The sequence below is a fragment of the Styela clava genome, chromosome 6 (assembly GCF_964204865.1).
Source record: "Styela clava chromosome 6, kaStyClav1.hap1.2, whole genome shotgun sequence".
Taxonomy (NCBI): domain Eukaryota; kingdom Metazoa; phylum Chordata; class Ascidiacea; order Stolidobranchia; family Styelidae; genus Styela; species Styela clava.
Window position 1 is genome coordinate 20,814,745 of NC_135255.1, and position 13,633 is coordinate 20,828,377.

At 33.5% G+C, this 13,633-nt stretch overlaps 2 protein-coding genes and 1 pseudogene across 3 annotated transcripts in view; 2 read left to right on the plus strand and 1 right to left on the minus strand.

Annotated features, from left to right (window-relative positions):
* LOC120332073 (uncharacterized) overlaps positions 1–6,715 on the plus strand; it is a 60,838-nt gene extending 54,123 nt beyond the window's left edge. The window contains exons 14-17 of the mRNA XM_078113742.1: positions 661–831; positions 2,104–2,271; positions 2,580–2,759; positions 3,054–6,715. Coding sequence (XP_077969868.1) covers positions 661–831; positions 2,104–2,271; positions 2,580–2,759; positions 3,054–3,113 — 579 coding nt within the window. The 3' untranslated portion in view covers positions 3,114–6,715. The remainder of the gene's footprint in view (positions 1–660; positions 832–2,103; positions 2,272–2,579; positions 2,760–3,053) is intronic.
* LOC120330659 (uncharacterized) overlaps positions 1–13,633 on the plus strand; it is a 313,252-nt gene that overhangs the window by 119,922 nt on the left and 179,697 nt on the right. The window lies entirely within an intron of this gene.
* Positions 11,709–13,633, minus strand: part of LOC144424596 (interleukin enhancer-binding factor 2 homolog) — a 195,932-nt pseudogene continuing 194,007 nt past the window's right edge. Inside the window, exon 6 of the transcript XR_013476825.1 lies at positions 11,709–13,519. The product of XR_013476825.1 is annotated as an interleukin enhancer-binding factor 2 homolog (transcript). The remainder of the gene's footprint in view (positions 13,520–13,633) is intronic.

A 13,633-nucleotide genomic window follows, 5' to 3' on the forward strand; every position in this document is an offset into this window, starting at 1 on the left:
CCTGTTATATTGATATAAATCAGGGCTACTCATCTATTTTTACGAAATGGTCGTAATCAGACCTTCAAACTAAATAAGGTTCAGCCTCTTCAGAAAATATATTTCATGAAGTGACTAATTATAATTTGGTGCTTTAGCTTATACTGTTATAGATTGATACAATAACCTCTGGAATTCTTAAAACTCATAAAAAAGTCACTAAAGAGAAACTTTCATATATTTTAAGTTACTTTGATCAATGTTCCAAAATCAAGAATTAAATACAGTCCAAACTGAACATTCTCTTATTTATTAACTGTTGTGAGATTAATCATACAAGTTTATGGGGTAAATTCCAGTGAAATTGCATCCATTTTGATTTGGTGAATTTTTACAGTTAAATCGTATTATGCTGTAAAATTAGCAGATATATATAATCATTTTCTTTCTTAATTGAAGATTTTACTCAAATAAATAATTATAAAAGTTCTATTAAGCTTACTTATATAAGCAATTTCGATTATCTGAATTCTTGATGTCCTAAATTTGAATTTCGCCCAAGTTTGAGCATGATAAAATAGCGGTACCGTACATGGTTTAAGCTTTGCAATATTTTCAAATATAATGTTGCAGAGAGTATGGACCCTTGATACCATGAAAACTTTTCCATTTTTATTAAAGATATCAAAACTTGACGTCAGCTACAATGAAACTCTTGGTTCTGAAGGAATGGCTGAACTTGGTAACGCAGTGGTCAACTTCGGAGTAAAAAATCTGAACATTGCAGGTTGCACATTGAATAAAAAGCTCATGAAGGCATTCAGTGTATCAATTGGAAAAAAGAGAAATATGGTGAGTTATTATATATACACTGAGTACAGTGTTATGAAATCAATTATTTGCAGCATAATGGCACTCTTAAAATTTTGTTGAATATGAGATGATCTATCCTTTGCAAGTCTGCTGAACCCCTATATTACTCTTTTGCCCAAACCCAGCGTGAAAAGTTAAAATCAAGGGCGCAGCCAGAACTTCAAAAGGGTGAAGCTAATTTTGTGCAAGGTTATAGAAAATGCAACTGCCTTCAATTAACAGAATATACATTTTTCGCTTAATTGTTGCGCATAGGAGTTTTAAGGTTATATCTTATGGACATGCAATGGGTATCAACCACCAACAACCTCGAGTGCGCTGCTGGTTATAGCAACATAAATTGCAAAAATAGAACAACTACACATACGGTAGTTATCGAAACATGTCTCCGTCTTGATTGACGTACTCAAGGACAAAAAATTCGCTTGGATTGCAAAGTGTTTTGAATCACTACGATAACTTAAATACCAATACACCTTGTAGAAATAACCGCTGCTGTGCCATAATATCGTTGTGGAACAAAAGTGAGTCTCAACGGGGAAAATCTTCCAAAACTAAAATTGCAACTTTGAAATTTCAAAAACCCAAGTCATTCCCATATCAGACTTTATATAACAACCAGATACAGATAAAAAAAATTGTTTTTATTAAGAAATAGATACGGTATGACTCATCACCATAATAAGGTCGTCTAAGACGGTTGATTATAATTTTAAGCAAAGCTCTGTCACAAAATATTGTCGCTGCGAATTCCCTCCTTCATTGATTGATTTCCTATTTATTCATGTACACTTATGATTCTCCACTCGTGGATAAAGCTGAGCTACATTTTATCAGTAGATTAGACATAATTATTATGTCTATGTTATTTATTAGTATATATTCATACATAATGTTGACGTTTATGCAAATATTGAGCGTAAAATCAACAACCTGAGATATTCCCATAAGTAGAAGGCATCTGTGGTGATACAACAATTTTTTGGCAAAGTGGGATCTTAAGGTAAAACTGTCAGTGACAGTTCCAATAAAACTTATATCTGTGCGAAACTACACATAGCTAAGCTAAACATGAGAGTGTGGATATCTGGAGTGAAATTTTTAGTAATTTGTTTTAGTAATTTTTACATAATTAAAAACTTGGTAATGGAAATACTTCATCACGTAAAGTTATTCCAGCAGGAATCGCCGAACAAGCGTACCGAAACCCAGTTTCCCAGACACACTCATGCAATAAGCTTTTTGTTATAGGTTGAAGAATTGAATATGTCGCGCAATCCTATGCTTGAGGACGGAATTACTGAAGTAGCCAGTCTGCTGCAAAGAAGTTGCTTGAAAAAAGTGGATCTGAGCAATTGCATGCTTTCTGTAGAAAATATTCATGAATTTAGCTCAACATTGAGAAAAAAGAATATACAGGTTGGTTTGTGAGACTTCAAATTCGAAACAGAACAATAGATTCTTTTGATATGGGTCAAAAGGAGTAGATATATAGTTGGATTTTATTTCGAATCAATCACAAAAATAGAGCTATACACACAGAAAAGATAAATGGGAAGAATCTGGGAAGTACAAGTAATGAACTTCTAAGTATCATAAGGTGGCATCTCATGTCTTCCGCCATCAAGCCAACTGCTTTCACAGGCTTATTGTTCAATCTGTTGAATAATTGTTATAGTAATATTATCAACATAAATAATATAACAATTCCTATTATCTATTTTTAGGTTGAGACGCTGAATATAAGTGAAAATGATCCTTCTATCATTGTAACAAGGCACCATGCTGAAGCAGTCTGTGAACTTTTAAAAAATGTCCTGAGAGAGTTGATATTCGGAGTCCAATGCATGAAACCTGAGGTTAAAAAGATTTTGCAACAGGGATTGGAGGAACTTCCAAATGCACAGGTTATTCTTGAAGCACTGTAATCATTTTTCCAGTCTTATCGTAATCTTACAAAAGTCACAGTCAAGCATTGATATTAACAAAAATGCACTTTGGAATTACATTACCGGTAGGAAAGTGACAGTAAAAAGCAATCTAATAAATATTTTATGTCCTACCCAGCCAATCGTATCAGCTGTTACAAATTACCATATATAACTACCACCTGTAGGTGGCCCATATATGATATTCATAGTGAAATGACATGATAACAACCTTCTGACCACACTGTTATATCTTCTTTTTCTTTATTTCAGGAAACAAAGGTTATACTTGGAAATGGCGATATATTGCAACCTCAGAATAGACAAGATTAAAATGAATATTTGCAAATAAGAAAAGACGCAGTCATTCATCATGAGTCATTTAGTACCTGTTTAACCTTTTAATTTGAGCAATCGTGAAAACATTTTTGTACGCCCTTGTGTTAGTGTATTCAAATGCATCAAGCACACAAAAGTGTTTTGGCCCATTTTTGCAATTTGTTGTCGTGCTTCATCAACACCAGACTATTGAAAAACTGAAATTTGAATTTATTCAGAGATTTTCCATTTGTTCTGTTGAAACATTGAAGAGAATTATTATGATGTAGTATTTCAACATACCAATCTGTTGGTTATAAGTTTTAGTGCAGAGAGTGAGTTTAATTTTTAATCGTTCTAATTAGTTCAAATGTTGAATATAATTGTTCACCAAACTTTTATCTTACTGTTTGTAAATGTATTTTTACTGTCAGTGTAAGCTCCAAACCTTAGGTAACAGTTTATAATAATCTATTTTCTTATCTAATATTCAGGCTATTATCACTAATAATTTTCATTTTCAAAAGTTGATTGTAAAATATTCTGTTCTTACTGTCTCTTGAGCGTATGCTTGCAAACTTATATTAACTGGGTTGCATAATAAATTTATATGTTTATAAAATGCTAATTTAATTTTCTTGATGAAAGGAGGTTAAAGGCTGCTTTAGTTCAGTGGTTCCCAAACTAGGGTGCGCAGACCTTTTGTGGTCTGTGAAGCACTTTTGTGGGGTACGCGAATCAAATCCGTAATATGGCTAATAGTTTGATAATACAAAAATTAGGTGCTTAAATTTGCAAATACACATTTGTTGTATTTTGCTGCTTTGCTATCATCGCTGGAGACACTGGTTTTTCACTTTCTGTTTCGATCACGCTGCCCCATTGTGATTTCACAGAGACGTGACCCTGTGCTGTGATATCACAGAAAAAGTTCTATTCATCCACTACAGCTAACAGCTTTACTAACTGCAGAGTCGCAGTTCATGCTGCATTTTTGCAATTTTACTAAATATCGAAACAGACTGGCGCTTTATATTCTTTTGTTCGTTTCACTATACGGTGCTTTGATTTTTTTGATCTTTTAATGTTTTACTTTAGTGCCGGTTTTGCATTGTAAGGCCGGGAATCATTGAAAAATTGCAAGGGGTCCGCCATGGAATTTTTTTCAAAAAGTTTGGAAACCACTGCTTTAGTTCAACATGTAATTTACATTTATTTGTACCAGATATTTCTTGATTTCTTTGATATCGTAGCAAATTAAAAATTTTGCTTAGTGAGTTTGTCAGATAAGACCAATCTGTTTTAGCATGATCGTTTTGGTATGAATTTTTGTGAAAGTTACTTGTAAAGAATGGTTTTGAAAATCAAATTATCGTAAAAAAATTTTTCAGAATATAGCATATCAATTTATTTACCCATTAACAATCTGTAAACAGTATTTCAAATGGATGAGAATAACGAAAGTACGCCGCAGGTTGTGCACCCCTGCTCTAAACCTTAGGTAGCAGTTTATAATAATCTATTTTCTTATCTAATATTCATGCTGTTATCACTAATAATTTTCATTTACAAAAGTTAATACAATTGTGGAATATTCTAGTGTTTGTAAATTTATTATTACTGTCAGTGAAAATTTCTAACCTTAAGTAGTAGTTGCTTAAAATCTATTTCCTTATCAAATATTCAGATGTTACCACTAATAATTCTCATTTTCAAAAGTTGATTTTAAAATATTCTGTTCTTACTGTCACTTGAGCGTAAGTTTGCAAACATATATCAACTGAGTATCCATGGTGGCATAATAAATTTATATGGTAACAGAATGCTACTTTGATTTTCTTTATGAAAAGAGGATAAACTTGTCAGTTTCATTTGTTTATTTTAATAATAATTCAATTTTTGTGAAATCATGTCAGAAGTAATTTGTAAAGAATGGTTTTGAAAAACAAATTTTTGTGAAATTTATTTTCAGAATATAGCATACCAATATATTTATTAACAAACTGTAAACAGAATTATATCTAATGGCTGAGAATAACGAAAATTCTGAAATGCAAGTGGACTCATGGAAAGTAGAATCTACAAGTCGCTGTGAATTAAAACTCATCTATCATTTTACCACATTTTTAAAAGACAGTCCCTTGCTCGAGCAACATGAACATAACATACTGAAAAGTGATGTCCATTATCACAAGTCAATTAGAGAATTTGTGAAAATGCAGTCTCAGCTTAAAGATTCTCAAAGTGAAATACATGGTACAAACAATGAAAAATGCTTGCACAGTAAAATTTCTACTGCATTTCGCATTGAGTTACTTCTAAAAATGACACATTGTTTGAAGTATATCCATGATAAACAAGCGAGTTTTGGACACATTGATTCTTCATGTGTTTATTTGTCTGAAGACCAAAAGCAGATCGCATTTGCAAACCCTGCTTCCTGTAACAACATTAATAGCATGAAATGTTTTGCACGATTGGCACTGCATACCCTTTCTAATGGTCTTGTATCGGACCATGAAACTTCTCCAAATGTCGAATCATTCAGTGAGCTGCAAGCTAAATGTCAACAGAAGAACATAGTGAACGCATCTGCTTTATTACGTATTTTAATAGATGAGCAAAGAAAAGCAAATAGCGTAAATACTGAGGTAGAGCAAGAAAATAATATTCTTGAACGAATTAAATCTTTGACTGACTTTTTGTGCTGCAAAGAACCAATTTTAGCTTTTGATTTAGTGATTAAGATGTACAATGGAGAGTATGGTTTTGATGAAATGCTGAGTCATCCCTTTTTCTGGTCAGAGTCAAAAAAGTGTCAGTTTATATTGAATGTCTTTGGGTATTTCAAGATGAAAGATCGATTTAAAGATGGATATAAAAAAAAATATGACGATGATTTACGTGGAAAATATAAAATGTCCGGTGAATTCGTATTCTCTAAAAACGGATGGATTGAATCTCTCAAGATATCTGAGGATGATTTGGGCAAAATGGACGAAACAGAAAAAATTGTCACTGCTACAACAATCTGTCGTATTGCTATAGACAAAAAACACGAAAAACATTCATTGTATGATTTGATGCGTTTCTTTCGCAATCGGTACAGTCATTTTTTTGAGGATGGGGAGGCTGTTAGGCTTGCCTTTGAAAATAATGCAACAGGTTTTTGGAATTTTTTTGCTTCCAGGTATCCTTGCTTTCTCTACTACATTTACATGAAAATGTGGCCCAATGTGAAAAAGCATGTAGAATTCACAAGTTTTGGAGAATGTGCTCCAGAGTCAAGTTATCTGTGTACCAAGTTCATTGCGGACTCATAAAATAGTTTATTTTTTATTTGCTACGAGCTTCCAAAATATATGTTTGAGAACATTTTTCAATTACAAGACGTGCGTTAATATGTGGTATCAATAGACGAGTTTGTAGTTTTTTTGCCCTATACCTATTAAAAAAAACATGTAATTTTTGTCAAAATTTTCATAAGCTCGGATCATTTTTGTATCAAATTTTAGGATGTTGCAAAGTGTTTCGTGGGCGGCCACTACAATTTTGTAGAAGAATGTCATATTTAATGATTTCGAGTCGTTTTTTATATCTACCTATCAAATCTTGAAGAGGATGTTTTTTTAGTGTTTTATTCAAATCATTATATTTGGTATTGTTCATTTGTTCTTAGCAGTGCCTGATTCAACTTTATTGTTGTTTTTATGTACAGTTTTTGGTAAACAGTCTCATGCCTTTTTTAGACTGATATAAAAATCTTCAAGATCCAATTTATTTACTGCCTGTATTTTTTTTTTGTCGAGCACATTTAAAAAATAGTAGCATCTTGTTGAATATCAGTGGCTGCCTAGGTACTGTTTGGGGGCATGAACAAGTGTCCCGTATAGAATATACCTGAATATTCTATGTGTAGAATATTCACAATACAGAAGGATTGTATTACTTAATTATTTATGTTATTTTGACTTTTATTACTATATCGGCTTTTGCAATTTTCATCCACTACAACTATTTTTTTTATAAGATATATTCTGATTGTCAACTTTTATACCTAATCTTAGTTCATTGTAAATTTACACCTGTGGCATTTTAATTCAAGAGAATATCACTATCTGTTTTGGTAAGCACCGAAAAATAGGCTCAAATTATAACACTTATGCGAAAGTCATGCTGCGGTTGACTGGTTAATTTTATCCAGTTATCTGTTAAAGTGATTCCCTCATAAACCCAGTCCTAAGAATTACATTTCTCTGGCGCTCCAGAGATGCGTGTACCTATATGGAGGTAAAGTTAGCCTACTTTACATCAATTTGTGTAAAGGGACTGAGTCCTATAAACAGGGTGATATTCACTAAGCTAACACAGACAGTCCCTGAACACGTGTTAGAACTAAAATAAGGAAAATCGGAATAAAATTATGGCCGAACCCTAACCTGATACACATACTACAGGAGTACTAAGAAGCTTATGGGGTAATAGATTTTATTTTGATCGTTTTGCCAAAGATAGAATAATTCTTTTTTTTATTCATCAAATTGCATTTGTTGTTAAACCTTATTCAATGGTTTCTCTCACTAATGTGAAATGAAATATATAAATACATATGTGCAATCATATTGTAGGAGAAAACTCCATGTTATGTTTCGGTTCAATATACATATTTTTTATACATTAAAGTATAATTTCGTGAAGCGAAATATGCTGTTTGTGTGCGATGTCTCAAATCTGAATCATCTACAGCTCATTATTGACAGCAATCTTTGGCTGAGAAAAACAATATAATATTCTCTACGCTTGCAGACTGGTCGAGTGGATATTATCTCTCATCTTTTCCTCCTTCGACTTTTGAGTATGACATTGTATATATAATACCTGCTTTCCCAATCAGTCTTATTGTTTTTCCTGTTTGAAACGAATAGAATGGTAACTCGTGATATCAATTCATTATTGAAATTGTCATTGATTCCTGTAAGTAGTAAAGGTGTTGACTTTTGCTTTATATGCTATTTTGATTATTGTGAGAGTGGAATATTTATTTCTAATAACTTTATGATACAAAATTAAATTAGCAACATAAAGCCCAGTATACCATTTGGCCTGTATAATCTATTAAGTCCCTTCAGTCAAAAAATGTTTGTTTTGATTATATTTCAAATTCTGTGTGATCTTTTGTTTATTTGTAGGAACATCTGTATAATAAATGATCAGTGTGATAGACCGGGACTGAATTCAACTAGTAGGGTGGTTAATGGGATCGTCCCATAAACTACGACCATGCATCTCGAGAGTTTTACCGGTTGTCTATTTACATGGTCTGGTCTTTAGAAAGGAGCTAATAGAGTCATTTTCTTTTATTCACCCCTTTAAATATATGTGAAAGACGAATCCCAAGTCTTGTTAGGCATCCAACTTCGCATTATTGACTAGTGAACCAGCACTTGAAATCAGTAATCATTAGTTTATTTTTCTAACATACATAAAATGCACCAATGCAGGGTTTCCCAAACTGGGGTCCGCTGACCCTGGGGATCCTTTGCATTTTTCGGTTGAGTGTTGTGGATGAATAGCCATTGCTGTTAGAGAACGAGGCAATTAAAATTTCATTGCTTGTTGCAACGACTATTTTTTCAGCTCTTACCAATACGATGACAAAATACAGGTCGAGACTTCCTGCAGAGTCCGACCTACAAGTTTGCTTGTCACAAATTGCCCCGAGAATTGATAAATTGTGCAGTGAAAAGTAACCTGATTCACCACATTAATGTCGTTTGTGTTGTAAATAAAATACTATCCTTCTTTGTTGTTTAGGCAAAGAAATTAATACGCCATAGGATGGGGTTCCATGAAAACTTGGGTTTACAAACAGGTGTCCCTGGCCCAAAAAGTTTGGGAAGCGTTTTTGTTGTTAAGGCAAAGAAATTAATACAACATAGGATGGGGTTCCATAAAAACTGGGGTTCACAAACAGGTGTCCGCGGCCCAAAAAGCTTGGGAAGCGTTGCACAAATGAATACAGAATGTAAAAAGCAGCGGGACTGATATTTTGGGGTCACGAAAACCAAGACTGGTGATGGAGCAGCAACACCCGTGATTAAACGCAACAGGAATTAATAATAACATAAAAATCGAAAAATAAGCAAAAGGAATAACAGTCGAGGCGACCTGAATTTCCAGAAGATGCCCTGGAATTGATTATTAGAATAGAATAGATTTTTCTGTGGGATGGAGGACAAAGTAGGAGAAAATTTAGACTTGATGGTTCAGCTAACCGTGGGCGACCACCCTACGGCCTAGGTGCCATTCAGCAATTCTCAGATATGAGTTTGTGATTGTGACTAGTCCATAATTATTAGTCATCAATAGGACACAAGAACTAGACACCGCAGTTCTACACGCCTTCTCGAAGAGCAAAAATTTCGTGATATACACTAGGTGACAATAGAGAACATACGAGTCTATGACCTTTGAACGATTGACCCCTGACCGCAAGAACATTTTTCAGAATTTTAATTTGTATGATATTACTCGGGTATATACTTTTTATACAGTACATTTAAAAACATGTAATACTGACCCTTAATTGGAATGTTAACTATCAAATTAACATGACTCGCAGATAATACACAAGCCGCTTGGTGGCAACAAGAAGGGTAGCCATGACGACTAAATTTCAATTTCCGGTCTGTAGGATACATTTTTATTTGGATGTTTTTACTTGTTGCGGCAGATCACGTTGCTGCGAATTTATTAAAACTTGATTCAGGAGGACTTGAAGCAGATTCTCAATATTATTCAAGTAAGTACCAAACGAGTTTGACCTGCGGATTGCTGACTGAGCCAATAGCTTCGCCGCTTCAGGTGTGTGATAACGAAAATAATATAATTGGCTATATCAAAAAATATCAGGTTATAATTCCGAATTGGCAATGGATTAATTTAGTGGAGGAAGTTGTGAGTTGTGACCAGCAATTATGTGTCAATTTTATGATAAAATTAATAATTAACTTAGCAGTCTCGTTTCGACTTTCGATTATTTTGACTTGTTTTTGACTCTTTTATTCAGAAGGTGCTGACTCATAATATATTTGCCTGTTAAGTTGCTTTTCATATGAAACACTTTCATTTATATTCCTTAATGATGGTGAAAGAAGTTGTAACTAACCAGAGATTACATGTCAATTTTATGTTAAAATTATAAATCAACTTTGAGCAGTCGTGTCTCGATTAATTTCATTCCGTCTAAAGTTACCGTACTCACTTTAATAATTCCCAATATTTAAAAGCTGTTTAATGTCAATCCAAATCAAAATTTTTCACTTGCAACTATCATGGCATTTTCTCAAAAAATTTCAGTTTTGACTGGAAGTTGAAATTTAATCATCATGGACAGCCCGTAGTTGACATCTTGACTGTAGAAACTTGTATAAAATATTGAGTTGCTATAAGACAATTTGATTAACAACTCTTCAATGTCCTATCATATATCTTCTAACATAAGCTGTGCATTAGCTCAGAAGGTGCTGACTCATAATATATTTGCCTGTTAAGTTGCTTTTTATACGTGACACTTTCATTTATTCAAGAATATTCTTAATTTACTCATACTGAAGCCAAAGCCAATCTTTTAATAAAAGCATTTTTTGCATTGAAAATTTCTTTTTATGTTTTTATTTTAAATCAAAATGGTATATTTGATCATTCATCCTTTAACAAGCTGTAGTGAATTGGTTTCTATAGTGATATTCATGGAATTATTCTTGAAGAAATGACTAATTTTGTCTATTTGATGCATATTTTCTGATTAATATTTTCCGTTTGCCTATTGATTACCAGTCAATTTTTTTTATCTTCTCAGCTAAAATTTTATTGTTTCAATGTACCTGGTTCATGCCTATAAATGCCCAACAACCCAAAATTTTATTTTGTCGCACAATTTGCCAGCTGTCAATCCACAGTTTTTAAAATATATTTTAGTCCTGCTAAAACAGTCTCTCAAAATGACCCCTTTTTATACATATTTAAACGTCTTTCCTGGATCGGATAGCGTTCTTACATGGTTAACGGTTTTTGACAAATAGAGCTGTAGATGTAGAAATATTGAAATGAACCTGGTTTGATACAGCTTGCCTGTAGTGTTTATGGTTCGATGGTCATGAATTGCAACTATTATTTGCATGAACAAACTTTTGAATATTGGCTGTCATGAGCATACTACGGCAGATGGGCCAAATTTGTCCTATTGGATGATTTAATCCGGCCTGCCTAATGCTGCTACCCATTTTGATGTTTCAGCTATAAAATACTCAAGAAATTTGAGATTGCAATTAAATCAAGTTTTGGTGCGAGGTTTATTTTTTTCCACTTTTGCAACACTGTAAACATTGTTCCTACAATGTAACTTTTACTTCACACTTATTTGGCCGCCAGTCAGGTGCCTTGCTCTTGGAGTTATACACCTGCTCTTAGAGTTTATACACTGATATGCAAAGGCCTTCCCACACAAATAATTACATCCCAAACCAGATCAAAAATCTTTAAACTATGCTCTGCATATTGTTTGTCTGTTTACTTTTTTGTATTGTTTATGTCAGAGAACCAAAATAAATGATTGATGCTGGCATAGGCCCTAAATCTAAAAGATCCTAAAAACTGTACTGCAAGCCTTTTTTTGCTGAAAAACAATATCAACATTTTCACCCAATTTAAATCTTACACACCAAGAAACGAAAAAGTAGCACAAAATCCAAGTTTATTTTGAAAAATCCAACTGGCCACAATTTCACCAAACAAGCAACCTTATTGATTAATTCAAAAAAGGTGTTCAAATGATTCGACAAATTCAAACAGCACGGAGAAGATTTTTCAGGACGTTCATCAAATTTTAATAAAACACAAAAATTGAAGACCATCTGAGATATAAATTTCACTCATGTTGGGGAAATTCACACTAAATTCTAGCAACTAGGAAAACACTTCCCGATCCAGGTTGAAGATCACAGCCATGAGAAAACCCAAATCTTGACCACAAAAACTTTTGCAATTGTAAATCTTCAAAATGTTTAATCAAATTATTCGGCGCTCCCGAAGTCTGTGCACCAAGATGGCGCACAACCTCATAACCCTAACCGGGTACACATACTGTGTTCAGGTTGTGCTCCATCTTGGTACACATACTTCGGGAGCACCAACCATTCTGTTAAAATTTTTAACTAGTACAAATCAGGAACTCTAGTGGATCAAAAAAGGCCATTTATTACGCAAATGCAGACTAGCGATTCTGCTAATTGAATATTCTAAGAATTTTGGATTTGAAATGATTATTTCAGTCACAAAGCTGTGAAGGTGCAGTTTATTGGCAAAGCAATGAATATAAACTTAGACTTTGGACTGCCTTGTACAAGACTACATATACCGTGGCTATTTCCGCTTCACTTCATTTTACATCAGAAAAATTGCCGCAAATTGGTTTATTTTTTTATTGCCATCAAGACATGAAGTGGTTTGCAGTAAATTAAAATATAATAGTTTTTCCCAGGACAGGAGTCTCGAAACCAGACAAGACTATTTTTATTTGAAATAGGCAGGCATGATTATTATATTCATATCAATGCCTATTCACCAGAACGTCGACTAGGCCAGGGGACTAACAGTTCAGATTAAATATGAGAAATAAGCGACTTAGACAGGAATTTTTAACCAAAGGACAAATTCGTACCAAATTATTAAAAAACAATTCTGACATGTGACTCTTTTCTTCCGAGTAATATGACACATGTTTCTTATTGTGTGTTAACACTCAGCAAACTGTTCGAGTGATAGAGTGTGTGTCTGGAGGACCCATTACAATAAAACAGTCAAAGCTATATATTGTCCAAGTGTTCGAGATTCGATTAAAAAAATATATTCAATTTTAGATTCTGAAATCATCAGATATTGGAAAAATGGCCAGTCAATTATAATAATGTCCAATTGTATACAAAGACACTATTTCACACAAATTGTACGAAATCAGAATTTTCCTGAATAGAAAAATATTTGAAGATTTTTATCTTTAATTCTGTTTGGGTTTGCTAGGTTACTGCCCAGCCTTCTAACTTGAACCAATCAAATTTGAGAAAACAAATCGGAAAATTTGCACCAAAATCCCATTTTCCAAAAAAAAAAAAACAGACAATTCCCTAATCTCTAGCTCCCATTTTGAAATCCAGCATTTACGATGTTTGTGATGTATCCATCGCTTCAGAATCTGCGTCTTTCTCCGTCGCTTTCTCGTATGCTCTATCACTAGGTGTCACTACAACTCCATTCCACACTGACATCGCAGTCGCGATCGATGTTTCTCCTTCCAGTCCCAAAATTGCTCAAAAACCTCCGTGAGCTAGAACTCTGAGCTGAGTCTGGGCAGTGTAACATACCTATTACAAATTAAATAATAATGAAATAAGAGCATGATGGGATGTATTCGACAATTGATAAAACATTTTATTTGAAAATAAGCAACAGCTCACCTAATCCAAAAGGTACTATTA